The sequence below is a fragment of the Passer montanus genome, unplaced genomic scaffold (genome assembly GCF_014805655.1).
Source record: "Passer montanus isolate IOZ18808 unplaced genomic scaffold, ASM1480565v1 scaffold115, whole genome shotgun sequence".
NCBI classification, from domain to species: Eukaryota; Metazoa; Chordata; class Aves; order Passeriformes; family Passeridae; genus Passer; species Passer montanus.
Genome location: NW_024358167.1, coordinates 571,027 through 583,561, shown reverse-complemented (window position 1 = coordinate 583,561; position 12,535 = coordinate 571,027). Strand labels below are relative to the sequence as shown.

Sequence of the window (12,535 nt, the reverse complement as noted above, 5' to 3'; positions counted from 1 at the left end):
ATTTGAAATCTTCAGAGAATAATGATTTCTTCTCAGGGGTGTCATGTATGGCAGAGGCAAAGGATGAATTACCATTTATGAACAGTAAGCTCCATTTGATAGCCTCACAGCCCTACAAGAACAAACCTGTGTAACAATAAACAAATGTACTGCCTTGTGTTAGCGTACACATGGGAGCAAGGCAAGTTACAGCTCTCTGCTTTGTAGGGAAAACAAACAGGACTAAAAAAACAGTGTTCTTATAAATACTAACTTGTGTTTCATTGGGTCCTCTGGAGTAATCTCAGGGTCGCCTTTTGCTTGGTTTGTTTGGTTAAGACTGTAAGAAATGCAGTCACAAGAAGTGGGAAAACGGAATGGTTTGAAAAGGCACCAGCGAAATGCAGTGAGCTATTGAGGACCAGTTTAGGAGTGAGGGCACACCCTCTCTGTGGAAAAGTGATGGAAATCTGCAGCACTCATGCTCTCGAGATTCATGGTGTGGTGTCAAGTGTGCTTAAAGGGGGAAAGATAGTGTTGATGGTTAAGACCAGTCTGATGACACTCATTGCACAAAGCCCAGGCAGGGCTGGTGGGCCAGAGCTCCTGCAGACACAGAAGCAGTGACACGCTCAGCTGAGCTCCATGCAGTGGAGCAAGCAGCTCTGTGTCCCAAGGACCACAGCTGGGACAGCCACACATCCAGCCAAGAGACCACTGACCCACTGAGGTCATCTGTTGGAACTTCCCTTTGCAAGAGGACAGGCTGGTAAAAACTTCAGCAGCTACTTTATTCATGCAGACAGCTCGGTACCACAGCCCCAAAAGGCCACCATGGCAAACCCTGCCTGTCATAGGATCAACACCAAAGAGAAAGCCTGCAAACACCATCTCCTAGAAAGGAATGAGCCACACCAGGGGAACGCAGGCCCGAAGAGCACTGACTGCAGTAAATACCAGGAGTCTGCCTGGGACTGTCCCACTCCCTGCAATGCTCCCACCTGGGACTATCTAACTTTGGAACATATATATATATGTGTAACTTCAGAACCAAGTTATTCTGAAGATGCCTCCACTGCTGCAATAGCACCTTGGAGGCTGATCTCAGGCTTGAGACCAAATGTGTCCAGCTCCCTGGCAGGTAGATGGATTTAACACATTTTTGTGCTCCCTGCTGCAGGTTCTGAGAGATCAGAGCATCTTGCCCAGCAAACCAGTGTTTGCCTCCTATTTTACACATCAGAAAACAGAGCAGAAGGAGAAGGGGATTGCCATGGGCTGTCTAGCAAACCAAGACAGGGCTGGGTACTGGGATGCTGGGTTAATGGCCATGTTCATTCCCCTTTACTGGAAGGAGGTGACCTGTTGGACATGGGTTAAGTACAGTGCCAGGGGATAAGTTTCTACCTCATTTATTTGCTTGCAGAGTAAATCTCACTAAGCCATCTGCCCCAGTCATCCTGAGTTTCAAAGACACTTCCAGGCATTTGGGTAGGAGTCACAGTGCTCAGCAGAAGGAAGAGCAAAGCCAGGTTAAGTGGCCCTCCTCATGTGTCAGTTTTTGAACACATGGTAGATGAGGCTGGGATTGGCACCAGCTTGCCAAAAGAGAAGCTGGCAGGTTTCCTCCCCTTATTAGCACTGATTTGATTTGGTTAATCAAAACAGAACCAATCTAACAGACCTGGTGCAGATACAACAAGGCTCTTTACACAGTCCCTGTGTTAGGTATCAGCCAATGCTGACCAGCTCTCTGAAAGCACTTCTGTACCAGAAGGTTTGGGCTGTTCTGATGACAAACACAGTGCTCCTCTGGGCAAGCCTCAGCACAGTGCAGGAGACACAGAAACAAATTAAGCAATCAGTGCAATCTTGCACCATATAGAAGTAATTCTTGCCTGGCATTTCTGCCTGTATTGCTACAGCTTCAGTAGCAGTAAAGATAATTAACAACACTATATAGTGCTACTATAGAATAACTAAAACAATGCCTAGTTATTAGTAAAGCACAGAGTTGTATTCTTTTATGCTGCAGTAGCACCTAGAGGACAGTCACTGAGTCTCACTGTGTGAGCTGGTGCGCATGAGCAAAAAATGTTAATTTTTCTCTGCTAGTTACTTTGGGATCTCCACAAGAGCAGTGTCACAGAACTGCTGCTGCTGTTTCTTACAGAACATCTTGGCACTGTAAGAATGAGCTGAGAGCAGGCTGGCCAGGCAGGCACCTTTTCCTCTTGGGAGCAGGGCCCAGAGTCACACTGCTCCTGGGAGCTCTGGGTGAGGCATTCAGAGGCAGGACACCCTGCATTCAAAGGGCTCTGATTTCACTGGGCCTGGCTGGGGGCTCATTTCCCACCAGTCCTGTCACACCATTCATATGTTACCATAGGCTTTAAACAGGAAGGACTCCATGGATTTCAGATGTTAAAATTTATTTCTGAATTTATGGTAGCAATTAAAAATATTCAGTTGGACTTAACTGCAACATCCTTTTAGCCTATTAATTTTTATTTCTAGAGCTCCTGGGGCTTCTACAAAGTAATTAGCAGAACTGTGGTAACTGAGAAGATTGTTTTATGTGCTGGGCACACAGCATTTATATCACTCTCATGCTCCTGATTTCCTGAGGAGGAGAAAAGGAAAGTTGCTCATAGAAACTGTGAGAGTTTCATCATTCAGAAATTAAAATGCACAGAGCATTGGAGATTTGCTAGAGCATAATTAACTTACAGCTGCAGGTTTTCTAAACCCTGCTACCTACTGAACAGTTCTTTAAGCAACAAAGATCAGGGAAATTCCTCTAGGAACTGTAGCCTGAACAATTACTGCAGCCCAGGACATATGTGTGAGAGACACACTCTCCCCCACAAGGTTCTTCAACAAGATTATGAGGATTTGAGGGAAAGGATTGTGAGCCAGGAAGAGGCTACTAAACCTGGGAGGGCCTTCATAAGTAGTGTTTGTCAGGAGACAGTTATTCCATTCCCTGACAGTGCCCTGTTGGAGTCTGTATTGGGCTCTGAAGGCTCAGTTGGTGTTGTGCTGGAAAAGCAAAGAACAAAGACAGGCTTTCCAATGGCACAGGTCATCCCACTGAGCAATACTTAGATGAAATTCAGTTACACTTCAGCTGTGTATAAAGCACAGTTACCATCTCACAGACCCAAGGGTGCCCCATTTTGCAGTCTGGAATACCAGGCCACATCTGCACACACAAATGAAGCATTGAGCTGCCCCTCACCACAGCAAGACCCTCTGCAGCTGGGCAGCTCCAGGCTGGAGGTACAAACCAACCCCAAGGACACCTGTTTAGCTGAGAACACCTCGATGCAGGATGACCCCCAGCCAGGGAATAACATGCAGTGATCCAGTGATTCAGAAGGCTCTTCAATTGCTTTATTAAGCTATACTATATTACATTACATAACATACTAAACTCTATACTAAAAAAAAACCCATGACCCCTCACAGACAGTCATGACACAGCTTTGACCTAATTGGTCAGTCAATCCAAACAACCATCACCAGAGTCCAATTAACAAATCCCTTCTTTGGTAAACAATCTCCATAATACATCCCACGTGTTCCAAACGACAGGCACAGCAAGTAGAGATAAGAATTGTTTTCTCTTCTCTCTCTGAGCTTTCTCATCGCCTTCCTCAGGAAAAATCCTGGGAGAGAGAATGATGTGTCTCTCTGCTCAAAAAGTATGTGAATATCACACAGAACCTGTCCAGAGTACCTGGATGTGCTCACAAACCAGTACAGTAACCATCCCATCTGTTGGTCTCTTAATACCTTCTTCACATCAATGAGATTTTTGGACGGAGTCCCTGCCAACTCCCAGCTGCCACAGGAAGCAGGGCTGTGGTGTTTCAGGGAATGATGCTCCAAAAAGGTGTCATTGCTCTCTGTGTTCCAACACAGCAAGAAAACCTAAGTTCCAAGGTAACCTCAGTGATGAGCATGAGAGAGTGGAGAGGGAAAGGGGAGACAGGAGCAGCCTCTGTGCTCAGACAACTCACAACACACTTTCCTGCCCTGTGCAGGGTTGGCAGGTACAAGAGGCTGAAGAAAACCCCTTGGTGCCAAACTCCAATTGCCACTGTGCTCCTTTCAGATCCTCAGGAGACATGTCCTGCATTCACAGCCCTCGGCTTCGGGAATGCTTTGATAGGGACAGATCTGAAAGTGAAGCTGCTGCTCTACACCCGGCAGAACCCAAACTGTGCTGAGGAGCTCCACTCAGCAGCCTCCACATACCTCAATGTGACCAAGAAAACGACCTTCATCGTGCACGGGTACCGATTCACAGGTTCTGCCCCCGTCTGGATCCCTGCCCTGGTGCATCTCCTGCTTTCTGTAGAGGACATGAACATCATCGTTGTGGACTGGAACCAGGGGGCAACGACTCTCATCTACAGCTATGCTTCCAGGAAGTGCAAAAGAGTTGCTGAGATTCTGAAGAAATTCATAGATGAAATGTTGGTAAGTTGGACGCTCATGCTATGATACAGTCATTAAGGCACAGTATGTAAAGGGCACAAAGGAAGTGCTTAAACCAGCAGGAAGTCTGGGAATAGAAACTCCTAAAAAAGGAATACATTAATTTTTGGAAGTGCATGTGTATTGCAGTGCCAAATCCTACCCTTGGATTTGGTACAATGGTATTTTGGTGTAATATTCAGTTTGCACTCTAAGTCTCAACATTTCCGGGTACAAAGCTCTCCAGACATGTTTTCCTATACATAGAAGCTCTACTTCTACTTTCTGTACATCCACAGGGAGCTTAAGGGGATCAGCTACATTTCACAGCTCCTCTAAGGTGTTGCACAGGCAATGATGATGCTGGATCCTTTAGGATCAGAGTGTCTGCTAATTCCTTGCAGGAACCACATGATAAGCAACTGGAATTTTACTCCTGGGGCCCATCAGTGGTTCCTGTCCACACTACTAGTCATTGCCCCAGGAAAATACAACCATTGGCTGAACTGTTCTCGTCACAGCTCTCTGAGGTATAGGTCTGAAACAGGAATGCTGGCTGCCCTGTGGGATGGTCAAAGGGGAAATATCTACACAGAGCGGAACACTGGGAGATGTCACATCCTCCTCCTAATTTTTTTCTTCCAAAAACACATGACCATGAGTACTTTTACATCTCAGATTGATGGAGCGTCCCTTGACTCCATGCACATGATAGGAGTGAGCCTGGGAGCACACATCTCTGGCTTTGTGGGACAGCTGTTTGACGGCACACTGGGAAGAATCACAGGTAAGCCCTCCTCCAGCATCCTCCTGCAACAAGGAAGGGCAGCGAGGAGATGCCCACCCACGGCTTTGTGCTGCAGGCCTCGACCCCGCGGGTCCCTTGTACAGGGGCACGGCGCCGAGCGAGAGGCTGGACCCCACGGACGCGCAGTTTGTGGATGTCATTCACTCCGACACCGACGGTAGGCGACATTCCATCCCCCTGCTGCACACGGGAACCCAGGGACTGACCGGGAGGAGGGGAAGGGGGGCTGCTGGTGGGCAGCAGCGCTGGGGGTCCCCGCTCTTCACTGAGCATCCAGGGTGCTGTGCTGCCCATGCTGTCCCCAGCTCCCTCAGGAGCTGCTGGTTTATTTGCATCCCAAAAGGTGCTGCTGACACAGCAGTGATAACCTGGCCCAGGACTTACAAGGACTTACTTAGGAATCAGTGGAGCACAGTCCACACACCACCATGCCACCACAGGGTCAGGCTGCATCCGAGCACACAGCATTTCCAGAGCTGGTCCCACAGCTCAGTCACATGCACAGAAAATCAATTATCCCCAACCACGTTCCCCTGCGTGATGCTTCCAGTCTCCATCCCACCTCTCAAGAGCTAGACTTTCCTCTAGGGCAAATCTGGACTCTCCCTCAGCCCTGTCCTTTTGCAGACCCACCAGCCAGGCCAGCAGAGCAATGCCTAGCCCCCCATGCTGCTCCCATGGCCACCCTACCCCTAACACTTGGCTTTCCCACCTAATTGCTGCCTCTCTTCTCCCAGCCCTTCCAGGAAGTCAGGTTTCAGCAGCACAGCAACATCCAGGTTTCACATCCCTCCTCCTCTCCTGCACACAAGTGACACAAAGCCCCCCATTTTGTTCTGCTGCATGCACAGACTTATTTTAGGTAGTTGATACCACTGTTAAAATGATCCAGCTGGGTCACAACTGTTTGACCTTCTGCCTAAACAGAGGGATGACATTAGTATTCCTGTACAAGCAGGCATCCAAGAGCTAAATAACTACTATTTTTTCCAGTTAGGTTGCTATATTTCATTCTTGTGCATTTTACAGTTTATTGTTCCCTCCTGAGCCCTGGTATTCCCTTTTGCTAGGACTGGGTTATGGAGAAGCACTGGGCCATGTCGACTTCTATCCCAACGGCGGGAGCGACCAACCAGGCTGTCCACTGACACTCTTTTCTGGTAATTAATCCTGCCCTGAATTGCACAAACCCTCACAAAATGTTTCCAATCAGAAAAAGAGGAGAAAGCCAGAGAATAATCACCACTGCTTAGAAAATACATGAAATCCATATTCTGGGAAACCCATGGCAGCAATTTCTTCTCAGCACTGGCGTGACAGGGATTTAGCTGGTGTGCAACAGGCAGAGATGAGAGTCAGGGTGACCTCTCTGTGCCTCTGTCACAGTGCAAGTGGGACTAATCCTCTGTGTAAAAGTCATCAGGTAGATGTGTGCCTTTGTTTTGTGGCTATGTCCAGAAAATCCGTGGGATTGTTTCTAATTATTTGTAACACACGAAAGCCCAAGGACTAGCAGTGGCAAGGACCTGTTCAGAAAACAGGTTCAAGATGAATGTGGAGCAGGCAGTTATCCCAAATCAAAGACACCTTCCTTGGCAGTGACAGAAGGTGCAGTCTGGAAGGCACAGCCCTGATCTTGAACAAAAGAAAGCTTTTTTCCCTTTCAGCCTGGCAGCAGAACTTGTTTGATGAAAGGTGGGTGAAGAAGATACCTTACAGAAGAAAATGCAGTATTGTGAATTCAACCCTTATCAGACCCAAGAGAATCTACATAGGAGAGCAGCCTGAGCCAAAAATCCCTAGGAAATGAGGCTTCACTGATTTTGCTGCTCATGCAACAACTCATTTTATTAGTTATGTCTTTCTAAAGAGTTTTTTACACCAAAATGGAAAGTCATGTGCAAAGCTAAAAGCAATATCCAGCTGTCAGGCCTGAGGTCAGAGAGGAGAGAACACCAGAGTCAGAACTTGATCCACAGTTAGATCCTCGAGAACTGCAGCAATCACACAAATAAATGTTTTTAAAACCAAAAATACAAGAGGAAAAGCAAAGCAGACACAAGGCAGAGCTGAGTGCACTCACAGGGAGAGGCTGCTGCCCACCTACTGTTCTGCTCCCCAGTGCAAATTGTTGGGTTCAGACCCAGCTGTCCACTGGTGTGTCCTGAGGCAAGAGGATTGCTAATGAAATATTTCTTTCCTGTACATGATTAAGGATTGCAGTATTTTAAATGTGACCACCAGAGGTCTGTTTTCCTGTTCCTGTCCTCCCTGACACAGAGCTGCAACATCACCACATACCCCTGCAACTCGTACAGGAACTACAGGGATGGCAAATGCACCAGCTGTGAATCCTTCTGGCCCATGCCATGCCCCATCCTAGGTAAGGATCCAGGGAGTGTCAGTCCATGCTGAACACTGCGCTGCCTGTCGGCACTGTAACTCAGAGGGAGTTTTGCTGGAGGAATAACATAACATAAATAAAGTTATTTCTACTGAGGTGTTTGAGATATCTCAGGTCTGCTCCTTGTAATATCACATCATGTTATGATCTAGAACAGAAATCCACAGGTATAGGGTCCAGAACTAGAAAAGCCAAAACTAAACTTGGGATCTTTTACTAAAGTCAGAAAAACAGTGAATTAAAATCCCTCAGTTGCAGAGTTTGAGGGACAAGGGCCTGTTCTTGCTAAAATAAGATTTACAATTAAATTCCCAGCATCACAAATCCTTCTGTGCTCTAAAAGGAATGGCAAATGGGTGAACAAAGGGAATTCTGGACTTCTGCCCCAGCCTGGGTGTGACAGCCCAGCCTCAGTCTGGCAGCTCTGAAATGTTGATGCTAAAACACCTGATACTTCCAGAAAGGAACTGGCAAAGCCAAGGGGATGATTTTCATTCTGCACTACAAAATAAAACCCTTGACCATGGACAGCAGATGTGGAAAAAGATCAGCTTGAAGAAAGTGCTGAACAGTAACCAGGCACATTCAGTCCTAAGCCTCTGGGGTACAGGAGGATGTGTGTCAGTGCTACTTGGCAGCTGGAACACAAAGCACTATTTCTTAAATATTTGCTCATTTTCAGCCATTTAGTGGCTCATCTACCTGTGCACTAACTTGGTTTCATTTCAAACTGTCACCTGCAGGTTATTATGCCTATGAGTGGAAAAGCTATTTAACACAACAGAGCCATCCAGTGACAAGTATGTTTTTCGACACAGCGGACAAAGAGCCATTTTGCAGTAAGTGACTGAGATTGCTGAGATTATTTTTCTTTGTGCACTGCCTCTGTCAGCAGCAGCCAAGCAGATAGTTATTTGCTGGTGGTGTTACAGCCAGCATTTTAGAAACTACAGTTGCTGCTGGATGGAATTGTGTCCATCTGTGGTTTGCCATAACCTTCTTTATCTGCCAACCTGTCCAGTGCTTGGAAAGCCAACTTGCTTACAGTTCTAGGAAATTGGTTAAGAACTTTCAAATTAAGTATGAAAGTTCCCAAATCATGTTTCAAAGCAACATACCAGTCTTTTGTGAAAGAAAGAGGTGTGTGGGAACAATAAGAGAGAAAGACAGGCTGTACAGGTGAAAAAGCTACCCTGGAGAAAAGTAAGAGGCACAGGGAGAGGAAGAGAATCTGTGGAAAAAAAGGTTTCACCAAGGTAAAAAGTTTCATCTCATCCCTGTGATTACCAGCATACCAGGGCATGGGCTGGGATTATGGCCTGAGCTCCAATGCTGGTCAGCAAGTCAGACTCAAGGAACAAAGAACAGAAAATTCTGCTCCGTGACAGAGCTGACAGATACAAAGAACAGAAATGGAGGGGTTCAGAGGGGGACTGAAGAAAGAAATACAGTCTGGAAGTGAAGGGGGAAGGCAGGCAGTGAAGGGCAGTGTGCTGGGAACCACACAGAGAGGCCATCCTGCATGGACAGCCCTGCTGCAGCGCTCTCCTGACACCTCCTAGTGTTTCTGGTTGAAATCTCTGCAAAGAGAGATGGAGAGCAGGCAGGACAGAGGGATTTTCCAGACAAACTGCAGGGCCTGTGTCCATCTGCTACCCACAGCTCTGCTCCCAGACAGTGCACAGCAGGCTGAGCCCACAGGGTCTAACCCCACTTGCCCTCTCCCCTCAGTCTATCACTACTTGGTGGACATTATCACATGGAACAAGGACACCAGGAGAGGCACCTTCAGCATCGTGCTAGCTGATGAAGATGGGAGGAGGGCAGAATCAAAAGTTAATCCGTAAGTCTTACTGGTCTGAGCTTTTCCAAGTGTTAGTGCATCCCTTGGTACAACTGCATCCGGGAGGAGGTGACACATCCTCCCCCAGTTTCTCTGCTGATACCTGCTAGTGCACATGGGATTTCCTGGCCCTACGGGATTTATTGGCCCTAAGAGATTCCCACAGCCTCCCCCAGCCCTGACAGCCCAGCCTTTTGGTCTGAGCCCTTCTCTGTCGTTTTAAGGACTGAAGTGGACAATCTCAGCCAGCAGCACAGCTGTCCTAGGCTTCCACTAAAGCAGAAGGAAAAACATGTCTCCCTCTTTCCTTCCTCTCAGAGGGAGTGTTCTGTTCTAGTTCCAGTGCCCAAGACAGCTGGGGATTAACCTGGGCCTGAATATGTCACATTCAAAATCAATTCATTCCACTCAGAGAGACAAATTAATGGTGTTTATGTGACATGCAAATTCCTGATTGATCTGAACAACACCTCAGCCAAACAAACCTGCACAACTAGTTCTCCCAAGTTTCCCTAAGTGCCTATCTGGTATCTGCTTGCACTGGAGCAATCAGCATGGATCCCACACCAAGGCCAGGGCAGATTTCATGCATATCTCAAAGTGACTCAGTGTTCAGGCCTGCACAGACAGCCAGGTACAAACATCACATGGCTCTAGTCCACCTGGGATCAAAGCAGAATCACAGTGAAAATTCTGGGCCAAATGGCATCCAACCTCTGTGTCCCCACTTCCACCCCAAAAAACTGAGGGCAGAAGTGGCTGAGCAGGCTGGCACCTGGAGACCTGAATCCATACCCATTTCCTGTAAATCAGAAACTGATCACAAGCTCAGGCCTCCTCCCCCAGCCTGTTTCTAATACTACAGTGACTGCATTAAACCCAGTGCTATTCTCTTGGTGACTGACACTCTCTCTTGTCTGCTTTACCTTTAGAGAAGCTGCCACCTTCCAGCAGTACAAACAAATCACTTTGCTCATTGGGTTTGACCAGGATCTTGAAAATGTGGAAAGAATTTCCTTGACATTTTCCACGGGATCTGTCATTGGCCCAAAATTCAAACTCAGGATTCTCCAGATGAGGTTCCACTCACTGACAAACCCAGAAAGGTGAGCAGATGTTTACAAACAAACCATTTCTGTTGGTGCAGACTGGAAAGAAGTAAAGGAATCTCCCAGATTCCTGGCCTGGCTGAGTATGTGCAGAAGAATTAGATTTATTTTACATTTAGAAATTCACATACATATATCTTGGGAATAAATTCCTGCTTAATGGAATCCCACAGCTGAATATTTACTTGAACACAGAGGCTGTCTCATTGCACTGGGAACATGTCACATGTGATGTGACTGACGTGGCCTGACACCTTAACCTTTGGTCAGGAAAATTACCTTTGGGAAGCTGCCCAGGCCTGAACCCCAGGATGTAGGGAAATGTAGAACTCTGGGAAGAACACATGTTCAGCCCCAAACACACATTTTATTTCCCAGTCAATTTGTATGGCTAGTGAAGCAGGGAGATTAATTTACTCCTGGAACTCCAGCAGTGGGAGCTGCTGGCTGCTTTGCCCCAGAGCCCTGGCTGGTACCCAGAACATCAGGGGGTACCTCTCAAGACATTGCTGATGAGATTTCTGTCACCTCATTAGCCTCTGTCTGCTCTGCTGTCCTACCCTGAAGGTTCCCACCTCTGGAGGCTGGGAGCTCTGCCTGAGCTCAGCAAGCACAGAATCTCTTGTGCTGACTCTGTGTGCAAGGCCACTGTGGACACCACACCATGCTCTGAGTTTGGCTTAAAGCAGGGCTGCAAGACCACAGGGTCAGGAGGGTGAAGCAAACAGACATACAGAGCTGCAGAACATGTTTCTTTGCATTTCATGAGGTCTGCTACCCTTATCCTAGACTTGGAACAAGGAAAAGACTGTGTGTATCTACTAAACGAGGTCCTGCAGCTCTCCCTTGTTGCCACTCCCTGCCTCCTGTCCCACACCTCCACAGTCACTTCCAGTCCCAGATACACATTTAGTCTTTTAAAAAGCAGACACTAATGACCTAATATTTAATCCCAGGATGCTGTCTCTCCCTGAGGAAGGGCTGCCACAGGCCATAAACACAGCTCAGGACTTTGAGCACATCATCTCATCAGTCACTGCCACAGGGAGGGATGTCCTGCCCTCTCCCCTTCCCTGTTGCTCAACCCACTACACAGGGCTAATGTTCACATTTCCCCAGTGAAAGCCCAAGCATTTTCTCGGATTTTTTGGCTGAACTAGCTCCAGACCAGATCTGTGTTTGGACCCAGGTCAGAGCAGTGGCAGAATTTCTCATGCCTGGAGCAGGGAAGGGGCAGGAACAGGCAGGTGGGCTGGAAGGAACACCTTGTTTGGGGAACACAGGTGTGCACTGGCTTAAAGGGAACCACGGGCTCTGCAGCCAGTGCCTGTTTGTTTGCTGGATGTTTTGTGATCCTTTTTTTCCACAAGTAAAAGATAACGAAGAACAGAATGGTAAAATGCTCAAGGTATCCCTGGCTTAAAGCCAACCTCACTTCAGGTGGACTTGGAGCCAGTTCTCTTCAGAAGATGACTTAAGTAGGCCTCCAGCAGGTGGGGAGATGACAGAAAAAAAAAGTTTTTTTTTTTCACTTTTGGCCGTATTTTCACACAGACCCCAGCTGTGCCGATACGACCTGGTCCTGACTGAGAACACCCAGAAAACCTTCAAGCCCATCCCATGCTGAAGCAGGATGCCGTGCCCGGACGGGGCAGAGTCATTTCCCCGCCGTGTGGGACTCACCTGGTGGGCCCCGGGCGCCTTCTGTGGGGACCGAGCCGCGGGACCCGCTCTCCACGCAGTGTATAAATGGGCTGGGGGAGCGACAATAAACCATGGCGGCACTCGGTTTTAAAGCGTGGTTTTAAAAGAGGGGTTCAAAGCGTGTGTCCGCGGCTGAGCCGGCTTGGAGCCCTCACGAGCAGCAGGTGCCGGCAACTCACACTAACACCCTCAGCCCCCTCACA

The 12,535-nt window shown here is 47.7% G+C and overlaps 1 protein-coding gene and 1 long non-coding RNA gene across 3 annotated transcripts in view; one reads left to right on the top strand and one right to left on the bottom strand.

Moving 5' to 3' along the window:
• The window catches only part of LIPH (lipase H), a 12,776-nt gene extending 521 nt beyond the window's left edge, over nt 1–12,255 (top strand). Inside the window, exons 2-10 of one of the 2 annotated variants that reach the window (XM_039696927.1) lie at nt 4,100–4,467; nt 5,143–5,251; nt 5,328–5,429; nt 6,343–6,432; nt 7,488–7,655; nt 8,420–8,515; nt 9,408–9,519; nt 10,452–10,625; nt 12,183–12,255. In XM_039696927.1, the coding sequence (XP_039552861.1) occupies nt 4,100–4,467; nt 5,143–5,251; nt 5,328–5,429; nt 6,343–6,432; nt 7,488–7,655; nt 8,420–8,515; nt 9,408–9,519; nt 10,452–10,625; nt 12,183–12,255 (1,292 nt within the window). Of the gene's footprint in view, nt 1–3,528; nt 4,468–5,142; nt 5,252–5,327; nt 5,430–6,342; nt 6,433–7,487; nt 7,656–8,419; nt 8,516–9,407; nt 9,520–10,451; nt 10,626–12,182 lie in introns of those variants that run through there. The other variant, XM_039696926.1, reaches the window with a different exon arrangement.
• Nucleotides 1–12,535, bottom strand: part of LOC120496456 — a 16,224-nt gene extending 3,689 nt beyond the window's left edge. Inside the window, exon 1 of the long non-coding RNA XR_005626303.1 lies at nt 12,312–12,535. This is a non-coding gene — a long non-coding RNA (uncharacterized LOC120496456). The remainder of the gene's footprint in view (nt 1–12,311) is intronic.